Consider the following 16,406-nt stretch of genomic DNA (forward strand, 5'->3'; position numbering starts at 1 on the left):
ATGATGATTTAAGTCATTTAAATCACTATACTGTAATTGATCAATAGTAATATAGTAAAACATAAAAGTAAAATTGAATTGGTAAGCATTACATCATCATGTTTATTTTCATTATTTTTTTTTGGGATTGAATTCTAATTGTACTCAATGTGATCCTTTCCCAGGTCTGCTGCATGACTGGATGGCCTTCTTTTCTCCTGTCATTGCTTCCCGCGGAACTCAAGCTGCTTCGCACACTCCCTCACGAGTTTGCTTTGAGTCTCCTTGGAAACCAATTGTGTGAGTAGATTTTACTTTCCCCCTTCCCGCCGTTTGGGGTTAGCTTCAAGCGGCCAAATGTGCCTAAACAAAGCCCGTCCCCTCTGGCCGCACTGCACGACCTGCTGTCCGTGACAAACGCATATACGTTTGCGGTCATTAAAGTGGACCGTGCACGCGGCTCGAACCTTCCCGCTTTTCACTGACAAGCTGCGCCAAATTCGAGAATTCTAGCGGTGTCGAACATACGGCCCGCGGCCCAGAATCGTCCCGTCAGGGGGTCCAACCCGGCCCGTGGGGATGGAGAACACGTTCACTGCTATTTTTCAATCAAAGTTACTTTTGTTGTTAATATTGTCCACTGGAGGGTGCACTGGCAACACTTAAGTGGCATTGAGGCACTTGCGAAGGCCAAACGATGCCAAGTTTCAGGAGCAGACAAATATAAAATGGTGTGCCATGTTCACACTAAAATTCTGTGAAAATAAATACCTCGTGTAGAAATGTTTTAAGACATTGAATATGACAAAATTTCAGTCAAAAGCTTCACTTAAAAAGCGATAGGTTTGTCGCAACCTTTTTTTTTTCTTTTTTTCGATGCACATGTACTGCCACAACTTCAATTTTTATGTATACATTTACAAAGGATGCATAGCTGAATGGTGCACACTCACTGATTCATAATACTGTTGGAATAATGTTCGATTAAAAATTTCAGACTCCTCATGATTTGCAACAAAATTTGCAACAAGATAATAATGAATAAATGTGAATATTGCCCGAAGTTACTTGCAATTATTTGCACCAAAACAATAGGGATATTTTTTAATAGTTGTTATTTATGGATTTTTAAGCCACAAATATTGTGGTCCGGCCCACTTGAGATTTAATTGGGGTGAACGTGGCCCGCAAACTAAAATGAGTTTGACACCCCTGCTCTAGATAGTTAAAATGCAAATTACTTGTTGTTCTGAGGCCCATACATCCTATCTAGAGCCACAATATTGGGTACAACTGTATATCAAACATTCTGACATTACAAATGTTCAGTTTTGATGTGTGCTACTTGATAGAAAAAAATGACACGATATCAACAGGTCATTTCTACATTGTTAAATTACGATAATTACTATAATACTATAATACCTCTCTGACAGTGGCAATTAAAACTGAGCTTCATTTTCTTTGCAATGGCTGAATTTTTCATGCAGATCTTGTGTTGGGGCTCATCAGAATGTGCTAGTGTACCTAATATTGTGACTGTAGGTAGGTGGAAAAAAAGATAATAGACAGAGTGATAGACAGAATGAGAGAGCGACTGTAGACACGGTAGGTGGGTAGGTAGGTAGGTAGGTAGGTAGGTAGATCCGTGTGACAAACAATTGAGAAAAATTAGCGAATATTTAATAGTTAGCTATAGATATGCTTTGTTAAGCCAATGAGGGAATTTATGGATTCATTATAAAGCATTCTAAATAATGAATAATGGGCCTGCACATTATTTTTTTAATTTTATTTTATTTTTTATGCAAACAATATTGATTTATCCCATAGGATCGAGGTATCATATGCCACGATTCCCCCCAAAAAAGTACTGTGTGGTCCTCTGACATTCCAAAATGTTATGTTAATTCATTGAAGCCTAAATTGTACATAGGTGTGAATGGTTGTTTGTGTTACTCAAAGTCAGCTGAGATAGGCTACAGTTCCCTCCCCATTCAGAAAAGAAGTGCTATAGAAAATGGATGGAGGGATGTTGGAAGATAAACAACAACCATTGCCATTTTTTTCTTTCAGAATCTTAATCCACAAAACATTAAAGGTCTCAAACTATATTGCAATTATATTATTCTTTCCCATTGAGGTCACAACGCTCTCAGGGTCAGCATCTCATCATCGTTGAGGCTGACGGGTGTCACGGACGGCTACATTGTAAAATGTGACTTGAGCGTAGCCGAGGGGCTGCGGCGCTGCCTTCACTGACCTAAAGCAAACAATCTCAGTTGGGGGAAGTTTAAACAGGTGCCTGACCTGAGGTCCGACATTGTCCACCCCACGTTGACACACTGTGTCGTGTGTAAAACGCCATCAGAGGGATTCCCAAAGGTCACATTAATTAAGACGAGTTCATTTATTTAAAGTTCTTGATAAGGATTTGGAAAATGGAGGAACATTTAAAATATTTTGATGAATGAACTACAACCCCAATTCCAATGAAGTTGGGACGTTGTGTTAAACATAAATAAAAACAGAATACAATGATTTGCAAATCATGTACGACCTATATTTAATTAAATACACTACAAAGACAAGATATTTAATGTTCAAACTGATAAACTTTATTGTTTTTAGCAAATAATCATTTACTTTGAATTTTATGACTGCAACACGTTCCAAAAAAGCTGGGACAGGGACATTTTTACCACTGTGTTACATCACCTTTTCTTTTAACAATATTCAATAAACATTTGGGAACTGAGGACACTAATTGTTGAAGCTTTGTAGGTGGAATTCGTTCCCATTCTTGCTTGATGTACAGCTTCAGCTGTTCAACAGTCCGGGGTCTCCGTTGTCGTATTTTACGCTTCATAATGCACCACACATTTTCAATGGGAGACTGGTACCCGCACTCTTTTACTATGAAGCCACGCTGTTGTAACACGTGCAGAATGTGGTTTGACATTGTCTTTCTGAAATAAGCAGGGGCGTCCATGAAAAAGACGTTGCTTGGATGGCAGCATATGTTTCTCCAAAACCTGTATGTACCTTTCAGCGTTAATGGTGCCCTTACAGATGTGTAAATTACCCATGCCACTGGCACTAACTCAGCCCCATACCATCACAGATGCTGGCTTTTGAACTTTGCGTCCATAACTGTCCGGATGGTTCTTTTCCTCTTTGGCCGGGAGGACACGACGTCCACAATTTCTAAAAACAATTTGAAATGTGGACTCGTCGGACCACAGAACACTTTTCCACTTTGCATCAGTCTATCTTAGATGAGCTCCGGGCCAGAGAAGCCGGCGGCGTTTCTGCGTGTTGTTGATGGCTTTTGCGTTGCAGTTTCAAGTTGCACTTACGGATGTAGCGCCAAATTGTATTTACTGACATTGGTTTTCTGAAGTGTTCCTGAGCCCATGTAGTGATATCCTTTTCACATTTATGTCGGTTTTTGATGCAGTGCTGCCTGAGGGATCGAAGGTCACGGCATTCAATGTTGGTTTTCGGCCTTGCCGCTTACATGCAGTGATTTCTCCAGAACCTTTTGATGATATTATGGACCGTAGATGATGAAATCCCTAAATTCCTTGCAATTGTATGTTGAGGAACATTGTCCTTAAACTGTTCGACTATTTTCTCACGCACTTGTTCACAAAGAGGTGAACCTCGCCCCATCTTTGATAGTGAATGGCTGAGCAATTCAGGGAAGCTCCTTTTATATCCAATCATGGCACCCACCTGTTTCCAATTAGCCTGTTCACCTGTGGGATGTTCCAAACAGGTGTTTGATGAGCATTCCTCAACTTTCTCAGTCTTTTTTGCCACCTGTCCCAGCTTTTTTGGAACGTGTTGCAGCCATAAAATTCTAAGTTAATGATTATTTACTAAAACAATAAAGTTTGTCAGTTTGAACATTAAATATCCTGTCTTTGTAGTGTATTCAATTAAATATAGGTTGAACATGGTTTGCAAATCATTGTATTCTGTTTTTCTTTATGTTTAACACAATGTCTCGACTTCATTGGAATTGGGTTTGTATCACAGTTTTTCACAACATTTGGTACGCATACCACTATTGGTACGTAAAGAATCGCTGAATTAAATGTTCAAACTGTGTGTGTTACAGTGGCTTTTACTTGTTTATTAATCCAGTACACACACGTTGGTCAGTACAGTTCAGTTGTATTTAACTTTTCAATTGCTACAGTAAGAGAACAAAATGCAAAAGCAAAGTGCGACAAAAATCGTTTCTCTTCTTTTGAGGGAATGTAGGAGGCAGATGAGTGCAACAGTAACAGTTTGAACAGTGTCACTTGTTATGCTCTAAAAAACACAATTGCATTTGTTATTGCTTAAGATTCATCTGGAGAGGCCGGAAGTTGCCTTTGGATGGGACTACCCACCACACCCCACCACCCCCACACTCACACACGCTGCACTGATATTAACGTTTGCATGAAGTCGTTTCAAATGACTTAACAAAGTTTAACGCGATGTCCGTTACCCAGAAGCTGAGCTGCACCGTGTTTGTTTACAGACAATGTTTGTGGCAAGAGTGCGTGGCACTTACACTTCTAAGCACTTAACTAATACAGTGCTGCCTTGAGATACAAGTTAAATACTATATATATATATATATATATATATATATATATATATATATATATATATATATATATATAATATATACTGTGTTTTTTGAAAGTACATGACTTAAACTATGCTAAACTATGAATATGCATAGTAATAAAACTGTACTAAACGTGCCTCTGTGCACTAGCTATGATCAACAATCAAACATTATGTTGTTTTTTTTTTATTATTTGGGGGGAATCTTATTTTCCATTTCATTTTCTCAGGTTTCATCTTCTGCTCTACTTCAATGCCATCTTGACAGTTGTGTAAGTAAGTATTGCTGTTTGTTTCCTTTTCCTTTTTGCTAAAGAGAGTTCTGTTGTCTGGCTTTTATTAAGGGTCCAAAAACAGTTGGCCTAAAATTCGGCCAAGTCAGTGTTTCTACATTCGAGACTGTGGCTTTTTGTGTTGTTGGAAAAGTGCCGTGGTTCATAACTGGAGCTGAAGCTTAGTCAGCAGCTAAGCTTTTGGCTTGAAGAGCTTTTCACATTCCTCAAATGTGGCTGGTTTGCATGGCCATTTGTTTTGAAATAAAAATCAAATTTGTACTCATGCATCCAGTCCAATTTAGCTTGTTGTAGCATTTTAGAAACGTTACAATTGACCCCAGGCAGGTTTGTTACAACTGTCCGTGTCTGCATTAGTAGTATTGCTAGCTTGGCTTACAGCTAACAGCTAAAACAATACCACAAACAATCTGAATGAAATATAGCTAAACAGACACATAATCAACATATCTTAGATGAGTTTGACTATAAAGCAGGCTATGTAATCACATGAAAATTTTGAGCAAAAATAAAGTTGTTTTTTTTCTCTCTCTTTACCTCAAAATTATGTTTTCCCTCCACAGTTTTGCTGTGTCTGCTTTATGGCACTACTTTTTCATATGTGGACTCAGGACTAAACTAAGCATCTGCAAGGTGAATCAGGTGATTCCTAACTTGTTCATGATTGGAGCAATTGCAAGTGTAACAACTGACCCGTGTTAAAGCTGTACTTAAAATAATTACATAGAATATAATGAATGAAATGAAACAGTTTTTGCCACATTTTTTGCTTCAAGTCAATGGAAATAGTGCCGCTCCTTCTGGTGGGTGTGCATTGGTCGCAGGGGGGGCAGTATAATACAGACACAGCTATACATGGAGACGGTCACTCCTCAGTAAACCGTAGTAATATTAGTCATTCGTCACAGAGGATAAAGAATATTTGGCTATGAGTATTGTTATATTTATTTTTATTTTTATATGTATATCTTTCTACGTGCGTTGCTCAATTGTTTGTGTTCAAATATCCTTTGCTTAAAGGGTTGTAACAAAGAGACAATGGCGTTTTTGATTATTTGTTTGTGTAAACCTAAGCCATGTGGTTGTTAAACACGTAGAATTTTCGGTTGTGTGTTAAGTTTTACCGTAAATCTCAACTGGGAATGACAATAAACTGCTTGTAGCCTCTGTTTTGAAGAATTGTTCTTATCTCGAAAAACGCACAAGTCAAGTCATTCGTTTCTCAAGGCACCAATGTATGTTTTTTTGTGGGAGCCCTAATAATCCCCCCTGCATTTGATGATTATAATTATATAATGCCTAACTAAAATTGTGGCGGCATGGTGGCCGACTGGCCTGTGTTTTCCCCGTGCCTGCGTGGGTTTTCTCCGGGCACTCCAGTTTCCTCCCACATCCCAAAAACATGCATGGTAGGTTAATTGACAACTGTAAATTGCCCGTAGGTGTGAATGCGAATGGTTGTTTTTTGTATGTGCCCTGCGATTGGCTGGCAACCCGTTCAGTGTGTACCCCGCCTCCTGCTCGATGTTAGCTGGGATAGGCTACGGCACGCCCGCGACCCTAGTGAGGAGAAGCGGCTCAGTAAATGGATGGATGGATCAAATTGTGGCAAGCGTTCACAGGCCACCTAAAATGACGTGGATCTGGCCCGTGGGTCTTGGGTTTTACACTTGTGCTTAAGCGGAGGGGGTCATGCTGTTTGTGCACTAAGTTAAAATGTGAAAAATAAGGACATAAAGAAGGATGTCGACCGCAATGCATCATGACACAGTGGTCTTTCTCAGACCACACAGTCAATGTAGATGATTGAGAGACAAAAGGAAAGGAAGCAAATTCTCCTCGGAGAAGGTCACCAGGTTACATTTGTATTACTGCTCAAACAGGCAAAGTTAGCACGCAAATCATTTATTTACATTTCTAAGTCCCTTGTTTCACAATAAAATCCCATCCGGCGTTCAAGTGGATTCTCCGAACCACAAAATAACAGAAAAGCAATGCAAAATAACAAAAAGCAATGCAAATGTTGACAAAATGACTTGAGATAATTACAATTGGAGGTATGTAAACAGCATCACAATGTAAACAAATGCTAAGGCAGTGTTATGTCCTGTGACTGATTAGTTTTCAAGCTACCTGAGGAAGACATCATGTAATCATTTACCGATATCACTGGAGATTAAAAGTTAAGCATTAACGTTATTTGCCCACCCACACTTCCTTTACAGTTGTGCTTTTTTTTTTTTTTTTTTTTGCCGCTTTCAACTGTGGTTGGGAACCCAGCGGAAGCGGTATCCTCCTTGTCGGGTGCCCGAGGTGAAGGCCCGGCCTTGAGGGAACACACGTGTCCTTATACTGCTGTGCTCTCTCAAAGACGTGCGGAAAGACAACACGTCCTCTTCCACCTCGTTGCTTCTTTCCTTGCATATGGAGGTCTGCAGGCCCGGGAATGACCCATACATGGGGACAGTGTCCGAGTCCTGTGGCGGCGCCCTCCCGCCGGTTGTGGCGTGCAGCACGGCATTGCAGCGCGTGCTGACGTCTCTCAGCATCTCCTCCACGGAGTCGGAGGACTCGCATCTGTCGTTCAGTCGCTGCCTCTTGCAGGGACTCATGGATTGACCTTCGCGAGGCCTCGCCGGTTCGCTGATTTCTGGCTCTCTGACTGCCATTAGTTTCTGATAAAGGACACACGAAGACCCACATGTAAAGATGATGCTTCCTCCATGATGTAGAGCAAATGTGACAAACTCAAGGCCCGTGGGCCAGATCTGGACATTGCTTTTTGTGGCCCATTGAAGCGAATCATTGTCTACGTCATGATTCTTGAGAAATGGATTTGTTATTTAAATTTCATTTTTTTCTCCCAAAATCCCGTCTTATCATAAATTGAACAGTAGTACACTGGTGCCTTGGTATTCTAGTTTAATTCATTCTATCACCACACTCGTAACTCAAAACAACATTTCAACATCATAATGGCCCTCTGATGGAAACCATAACTACCATGTGGAATGCATTTAAAATTAATTTCACCCCTACGGGGTACCTACCGCGACCTGCTACATTACCCACGTTTGTGGAATGCATCTACAGGGGGATATGTTCCAGACCCACCCACAATAGGTGAACGTCTGTGCTATAAAGAGACCACATTTAAAAATAAAATACACTTTTTGAACACACAAAAAACTAAATGCAAACATAAAATGTGTAGAATATACTGTAAATACTGTATTGTAGTGTCTGTATACATGCATGTGCCTTTAAGGGGCGGGGCCTCGTGGGGTGGCATGTGACATCTGCGAGTCTACATGTGAGTGTCTGGGTGGGAGCTGCGGCCGTCAGCAGCGTCGGCGGGCGTGTGTGCTAACTGTTTACGTGCTTTGTCTTACTTTTTCAGTAACGGCCTGAAACGTGTATCGGCGACTGTGGCTCTCCTTTCCCACATGTGAGGGCATTACACCAAGTAAGTATATTGTAAAAACCCATTTAAAAACAATCGCTCAAAAATAGCAAACAATGAACCGCAATACAGCTGTATCGTGGAAATCTGTAATGCCTTGGCATGTGGGAAAGGAGAATCACAGTTGCCGACGCACTTTTCAATCGTTTAGTGAACGCCGAGAGAATGGTAAAACACAAACACAATGAAAGGTACGTACAGTAGTTAAAGGCACATAAATGTATACTGACACTGCAATACATACATTATTTTCTGTACATTTTAGGTTTGCCAAAAAGTTGCTTCAAATGTTTACAATGCATTTAAACAGTTTGCTTGAATGCATTTAAATGTGTGTGTGTGTGTGTGAATGTGTGTTTTTTATTTGGTCTCTATATCATGGATTTTCACCTATTGGAGCGTACCCCTTTGTGATGAACGGGGTTTCACTGTTGTGTTGTTTCTACTGACATATCTCACTCACCTCCAGGACAGAGGCCAGAAGCTTTGCTCGGCATGCGAGCTGCCTCAGGTGAAGGTTCCTCTCTTCAGACGGGTCACTTTGTCTTCTGTGCAAAGTGTCGGGCACCTGCTGGAAAACACAGTGTCATCAGATATTATTATAAAATGGTCCTATGTTGCACAGAGTCCACTTAAAGATCACGCAAATGGTGTGTGACTTAAACATGTTTCCCAATGTCCACCTATCACATACTGATAGGGCGTTTACAGGGATTTAGTACATAATGTAGCGCGTTGGGCCACACCACTTCAATGCCTCAAATTGAAAGTATTATTTTCTTGGACGTTTGCATACTGACATAATACAGCTCTGCTAACACAGACCAGTCCAAACTGGTGGACCAACTGGAGCCCACTCACCTCGTGATTAACTTCCATAGCACATTCCATCCTGGCTTGACACATGCTGATGCCCGTCCAAAGTGCACCATCCTGGGCATGTGCGCAGGAAGAATTGGGAAGCGTGAGGCCGTCCTCTGGAGAGAAGACCTGCTGAGGGGTGAGGGGGGGTATGACGCAGCCCTGAAAGGGGACCAGCTCTGCAGGGGACAGGCCGCTCTCCAGATTGACCGAAGAATCTGGCAGAACAACAGCGTCACAATAATTGTCGGTGAAAGCCGACAACGGTTGAATTAGAGTGTTCACACATATGCTATTCCACCGATATTTGTCATTCTACTCCGTCCATGTTTCTCCACCAATTCAAAGAATTCTAACTTCACTTAGACCTTCAACCAATTCAAACCTGAATAAGGACTTTCCCCATTCCAAAATGTACCAGTTTTCCCAGAATTCCACATTTTTCAACTCCAATAAACCCACTCGAGTGAGTGAGACATTCAAGAAAAAAGTTCCCCATCTCTCCCATCCCAAATTCCTGGTCACCTCATTCAGAACATCTTGGGAACTATTTTCCACTTTACAAAAATTCTCACGTTCCCAAAATTGTGAAACTCCCAAATTTGCACAATAGAATTCCAAATTTAAGAGATACCTTACATATTTACCGCCTTCTTCCGTTACGAACTTTAAACTATGCAATGCATTTAGGCTACCTCGGGAACTACTCCCATTAACAAATGCTCAGAATAAAATTCCCAAATTTAAAATATGTTTTAAATCTTGACCTCCTCCTTCCACATTTCTTGACTGCTTCAAGCCACGCGCACTGTTTGACTTATTCAGAACATCTTGGGAACTATTTTCCACATTACAATAATTTACACAGTCCCAAAATTCCACACTTTTAACAGTAAAATTCCCAGATTTTCACGATAGAATTCCCAAATTCAAGAGATATTTTATATATTTACCTCAAATTCCACATTTTCTGACCAACTTACAATTAATTACAACTTCAAAGTCACACATTTTACATTTCATAAAGTCCACAACCTTTCCGTTGATCATCAGTTTAGCTTTTTTGGTATTCACATGCAGTTTCTAGAAAATTGCATTTGTTCGTTTGCGCTTACCCGCCATAAAATCCAGTGCAAAATCCCCAAAGTCTCGCTCATCTCCATCAGATTCATTCACCTGTTGGGAGGGAGAGGGGGAAAAAAAACACTTCATATGAAGAACATGCATGTTTCAAATGTGCGACAAGAAAAAACTCATGAAATCATCATCTTTCTACCTGAGGGTCCCACCAGGACCACCAGGCAGGAGCACAGTGTTGCTTTACGGACACACGAGCAATCATGGCTCAGAGGATGCGTGTGATGCGTTCAGGACAATAGGACAAAAGATCTCTTGCGGTAGCCTGACTTACACAACGCTATTTGGGCAGGATTCCGGCGCAGTTTGTCAAACATTAACAGGCTGGGAGTGATGCGCAACTGCAGATCTGACACCTGATTTTGTTTTACCTCTTCTATAGGTGCAAAACGTGTCATTAACCACGGGGAGGAGGGGTGGGGGGGGGGGGTGGGGGAATTGGTTATAAAATTGAGATTTCCTTCTTACCTGTGAGCCGAGTGAGTCGCTCTCTCTTGTGGTGCAGTCTTCTAAATCGTCCCATGCAATTGTTGGAAAGGCTTAAAAAAAATAAGAGTGTGTAACCACGAGTCATTCATTGTTTTATTTGAGCTCGGAAAGGGCAAAGTGGTGTTTGCAAAGAAGTTAAGTTCACCTTGCCAACCTTGCTCAATGTTGCAGGGCAGCGCCACATAGACCGTGAGTGGACTGCTGCTTCTGGGCGCTTTAGCCTGCACCAGTTTGGGAATATAGCATCGTTTTTAATCCGCATTGTTTGCGCCACATTTGCAGCAGCGCATTCCATACCTTTTCGACAGGGTGTGGGACGCCAGTGCGACACGCGGCACCGCAGACGCTTCTTCTCTCGGCGTGCGTCTTCATCCCTCCGCTTGTGTTTGCAGCCATTTGGGGCTCATATAAAGGCCACGTTCTCCCGGTTCGTGGCGCCGCTTCATGTTGCTCGCCCAATCAAATGGACGCATTCGCTCCGGTCTCCAGGCACCAAATTGCGTCCTCGGAGATTGAGCTGCAAGGGGACTAACGGTCTTTCTGGGCTGGAGTGAGAAGTTGAGTCAGCCCGGCCCACCTCCTCCACTTAGTGCCAAACGCAACGCCACATAAGTATCATTTTATTGTCATTTATAGAGCTCATCAGGCAGAATATTCACTTGGTCGTGGTGCAAACCAAGCAACCAAATTTAGCATGATTATCCTCGATATTTGGTGCTGCTGCACTTATGTCCCGTTCGTTTTTGTTTTTTTTTACGCGTTTAAGAGCAGAAGACGAGTTCAAGGCCAGTCGAAGTGGAAAAGGAAAAGGGCAATTAAAGACGACAGCGCTGCAAACACACTCGTGACAAATGCCTTTCCGCGGGGAAACAAACAAAAAGGAGAAGTCCTTCACGCTGAATGCACCTGTGTCAGCGGGTCGAGCTGCCACGCGTTATGGATTAGCGAGATAAAGAGCCTCCGTGGGCGCACAGGTCATCGTGGAAGATTACAACGCCAAATGACAATGCATGGGAACACAATAATCATTCCATTTAAGTAGTATTTGTGTCCTTTATCGCGAAGATTTACGACGTTTCGCCACTTTTGGATAGGTTTCATCTGCTTTAAAAGTGTGTTTTCTGCTAAAATTGTTATATTTAAGATTTGTTGGCATGTAGGTAACAATCGTGATAAATTAAAAGCACCATTTAATATGATTTATTTAATGGCGATCATAAAAAGAGGTTTTTCAAAGGAACGATATGACGAGTTATATAGTACCTTGAAATTGGTGAAGACATAAAATAATCATTTATTAAAATTAAAAACATTTTTTTAATTATTTTTTTATTTGTTAACCACTCCTATAACACTCTGTAGTGGTTTATTTGATGTATACTTGATTTATATTAGTCAAATTTTAAAAAATTAACAAATGTAATATTCCACTGACTCTTATTCATAGCCCAACAACTTTCTCTCCTTTTATTTCAGTTTAAAAAAAACTTTTCTGCATACTGTACATTGTTCTGCTTCTTCATAGCAGACATCCCAATACGTGAATCATGATAAACAATGGCTTAATTTGACTCAAATTAAAGCATATGTCAGAAATACTGTAATAATAATAATAATAACATTCATAGCAGTGTTCCCCAACCTTTATTGAGCCAAGGCACATATTTTACATGAGAGCAATCTCACGGCACACCAACAAACACAAATGTCACAAAAAGTATGCATACGGAAATAATGACGATCTCATCTCAATTTACTCAGTGTGAAATCCGAGCCTGTTTAGTTGAGCACGAAGTTATTATTCCGTTGTATGAATGGCAACAGGTTGCTAAACAGGTAATTGTACCTTCTGCCATCTAGTGGAAGAGCATTTAATTGTTCTGCCTGTCACTATATGTCGCTGGCATAAATAGATAAGTACATTATTTGTGGTAGTGAAATGGGATCATTTCCGCAGCCCACCTGATGATCTCTAAGCTCAGTGGCCACTGAGCTTAGAGTGTCATCTATCTGTAGGCTGCAACAGAGATACAGAGAGACTGGAAGAGTCACAGAAAGGCATGGAAGTGGACATTCTTGGAAATGTATTGGTCGGTTTATGGATCAAACACCTGTTGTTCATTTTGCCATTCAGCTCCTTGTTGTAGAACAGCAAGTTGTGCAAAAAGTACTGAAACATTGAACTTTTGGACTTGCATTAAAAAGATTTTAAAAAGTCAGATTACGTTCACCCGTAAAGGTTGTAGTGCATTTTAGGTTCATCCAGAAATTTCTGACAAAAATCCTTATCACATTTTTGTGAGTAGGGTACATGTGAGGATAATGTATTTAAAGTACGGTCAAAATTTGCTGCATATGTTCAACTTGAGTTCACATGTTGGAGAGCACCTCCAGTGACGCCTGGTTGAGAGCAGCCAGCAGCTTCAGGTTGTCTCGGCACTCCCGAGCCAAACTGCTGTGATTGCTCCCACTCTGATCCTCCATCATGTTGGCCTTTGATTCATCCTCCGACCGGCCGCTCACGTGTTCGGCCTGGAGCAACTCGCCTGCGAGGCTCAGCGCGCAGCTGGCGGTCAGAGACGGGGCGTACTTGTTGAAGGCGTAGTCGGCCAGGCTCAGCTCGCACACCTTTCGGGCCAGGCTGCTGCGACGCCTCTGGGACCCGCTGGCGGCTCCCGTGCGGTTGGCGTGGTAATCCAAGAAAAAGGCCAGGGTGGGCGCGCCCAGCCGGAAGCGGAGGCGCAGCAGGATGAGACACTCCAGGTTGCAGAGCTGCTCCTTGGTGAAGGTGTCGCAGCACAAGGACAGGAGGTTGCTGATGCTGGGGGAGCACACCTCCACCTGGGAAACACCCATTTCATACATGCCTGAATCCACTCTCTATAGCTGTGGTTCATGAACTTTTGCCACCAAGTAGCTCCGCAAAAAACACTTAGTTCTTCAAGTACTACCAAAACTATCAACATTAAAATACAGTAGCATAATAGTTTTGTGTTCATCAAAAATAAGGCAGTTTTAATTCCTAAAAAGTAGATTTAATATTATTGTAATCCACTGTAACAATATGCACAGTTTAAACATTAATATTATGCTTAAATACTATACATATTTAAAAAACAACTGTATTAAACTAATGATTGAATTAAAATGTATTTAACATCAAAGTTAAAGTCAAAGTCAGGGTGTACCCCGCCTCTCGCCGAAGATAGCTGGGATAGGCGCCAGCAGCCCGCAACTCTAGTGAGGATAAGCGGTGAAGCAAATGGATGGATGGATGAACATTTAATTCAGCGATTCTTTCATCTACCACTAGAGGGAGCCCACGCACCATTGGTGATGCCACACTTTGAGAATCACTGCTGTATAGCACTTATCCTTATTCGGGTGTGTCACTGCATGTTTTTAATTAAAAAAAAATGTGGTCCCTATTCTTGCGGCCTATTCCCCAAAATAATGCACAGGGGTGTTGAGAAAAGAATAATGTGAGAGGAGGGTAAGAATGTGTTCGGTGAAGTAAGCAGTGACACAGTCAAAGCAGTAAGACTCCAGGGCTTTAGTGGTTAACTTCTTTTTTCATTTGTATGACAAAAGTGAGGTGTCGTTTAATTTTGCATTGTACCTTTGTAATTCTTAATCAAAGTTAAGACTGACTTAACATTTATATTAACAGTGATGAATTGTTACATTTTTATGACAGTTACGAATGTTAAAATTGTATTTCAGTTCCAAAAGGTTTCCTGATGGTGATAATTTGAATTTCTACAATTTGCTATGGGAACAAATGGAAGGTTCAGACTCAATATGTTTTGTGCAGATTTGCAATTCTTTTTGGTTTTATTGCAAAAATCATCCCAATCTCGCAGTGAAAAAATGCATTCATCTTAAAGAGAAAAGGTGGATATGTATGCAAATCTACAATTTGGGGCTGATCTCAGTTTGAATTGTCTGATTTTGGCAGAGGTCATTCTAGTTTGGAATAGATTTTATTACAGTCAAACAGTACTAGACAGTTTTACCAACAATACACTACAATGGGAACTATTTATTTTGCTAAGGGGAAAATGCCATAAAACAGTCGTCATTTGAAAGCATGTGGCCAGATGTGTATACCATTCGAGATACTGTTCAGAATAAAAGTGTGTCTGTTCCTAAAGTATATACCTTTTTGCTGGCGAGCAGTAACGACGTGACACCCAGAAGCTGGAAGCAGTCGGCAGCCACCGGCGTGCACGCCAGGAACCTGTCCATGATGTTCACGGTCAGGCAGCAGCACTCAAAGGACAGGCGGAAGTGCGTGTGAACAGGGATGAGCCAGCTGACCAGCTTGCAGCGTGCCTCGGCCGTCACCTATCGACAACCAATCAACTTTATTTACAGAATCAGGATCCAGTTACAAACAACATATGTAAACATATTTACTGTATAGCAGTCATTCCAAAAATAGAGGACATTTTCATTGCCACCCCCATTTATTTTTAAATGGTCAATGCACAAAATACAGAAACTTATTTCTTATTCTGTAAATATTGCTGCTTATTCTGTAAATATTTTTCATACGATATCAAGTCACTCTAGCTGTAGTAAAAGTGATTCCTACACATTATAGCTATTGCGCACGCTCTTAATATCTGGATTTTGGCCTGTTTTTTTCCGCATTCAATCAATCAAAATCAACACAGCTGTGGCATTCATATTATCAGATAAAGACAAATACTATTCATATTCCAAAGTTTTTGTATTATATATGTAAAGTTTGTCCTCTACCAGTTACAATAGCAGCTGACACAGCATTGATTTGCAATCTTGTTGCTTTAGTTAGAACCAGAGGTGTTGCCCAAAAATAAATAAATAAATAAATAAATAAGTAAAAGAACGTCAAAACCTAGCACCGCCCCTGGTTAGAACAATACTAAAAACTAGATTTGTACTTTTTTTTTTATTTTATTTGTTTTACTTATGTGTAGTGGTATCAGTACTTATACTTGGACACAATATGTCCTACAGTCCGTTTTAAAAGACTTTCGAGCCGTGCTGATTTGAGCCTACTTGTGGCTGGAGAGCGAGGCTTTGGCACGGGTAAAACAGCGCCTCCCTCTCCCCCTGGATCCTGTAGCCGACGTCACCGTACTGGAGGTACCAGGTCGAAGCTTGTCCTGCCGGGTCACCCTCCGGTTCGTCCACACGCAGAGGCGAGGGAGGAGGAGGAGGAGAAACTGCAAAGTCTTCCACAAAACCAGAGTCGCTCAATCTGGACACAAGTTTCTGCTTGCGGTGCCGCTCTATCCGTACGGATCCACGGCCACATCCGCCCCGCTTCATCAGCACCATCTCCGCCGTGCGTCAAATGGACCACAACCCAGACTGAAGCCGGAGCTTACCCAGTAGAAGGTGAAGGGGAGAAAGGGAGAGGGGGGGGGGGGTGTCACCCTGGGTCACCCTTTCCCGGGGTCTTCCCCGCTTCACTCGACTCGTTGCCATGGCAACGAGAGCCAGCCCAAAACAGTCGAACCTGCCAGTCTGGACTGGGAGTTCTCCACACATGTGCACCATATGTC

The 16,406-nt window shown here is 41.5% G+C and overlaps 2 protein-coding genes across 2 annotated transcripts; both read right to left on the reverse strand.

The window, feature by feature from the left end:
• Positions 1-7,159: 7,159 nt before the first annotated feature.
• Positions 7,160-11,247, reverse strand: mcidas (multiciliate differentiation and DNA synthesis associated cell cycle protein). Its single transcript, XM_061671119.1, has 7 exons — positions 11,149-11,247; positions 11,006-11,072; positions 10,831-10,901; positions 10,341-10,401; positions 9,226-9,443; positions 8,828-8,932; positions 7,160-7,576 (listed from the first exon to the last, which is right to left on the reverse strand). The coding sequence occupies exons 1-7, from the start codon at positions 11,245-11,247 to the stop codon at positions 7,160-7,162; spliced, it is 1,038 nt and encodes a 345-aa protein (XP_061527103.1).
• A 1,660-nt stretch (positions 11,248-12,907) lies between these two features.
• LOC133400004 (cyclin-O protein A) lies at positions 12,908-16,195 on the reverse strand. The gene is made up of 3 exons (XM_061672116.1): positions 15,898-16,195; positions 15,013-15,198; positions 12,908-13,692 (listed from the first exon to the last, which is right to left on the reverse strand). Exons 1-3 carry the CDS (start codon positions 16,177-16,179, stop codon positions 13,222-13,224), a joined length of 939 nt encoding a protein of 312 aa, XP_061528100.1. The 5' UTR covers positions 16,180-16,195; the 3' UTR covers positions 12,908-13,221.
• Between the last annotated feature and the right edge of the window lie 211 nt (positions 16,196-16,406).

The sequence above is a fragment of the Phycodurus eques genome, chromosome 3 (assembly GCF_024500275.1).
Source record: "Phycodurus eques isolate BA_2022a chromosome 3, UOR_Pequ_1.1, whole genome shotgun sequence".
In the NCBI taxonomy this organism is placed as follows: domain Eukaryota; kingdom Metazoa; phylum Chordata; class Actinopteri; order Syngnathiformes; family Syngnathidae; genus Phycodurus; species Phycodurus eques.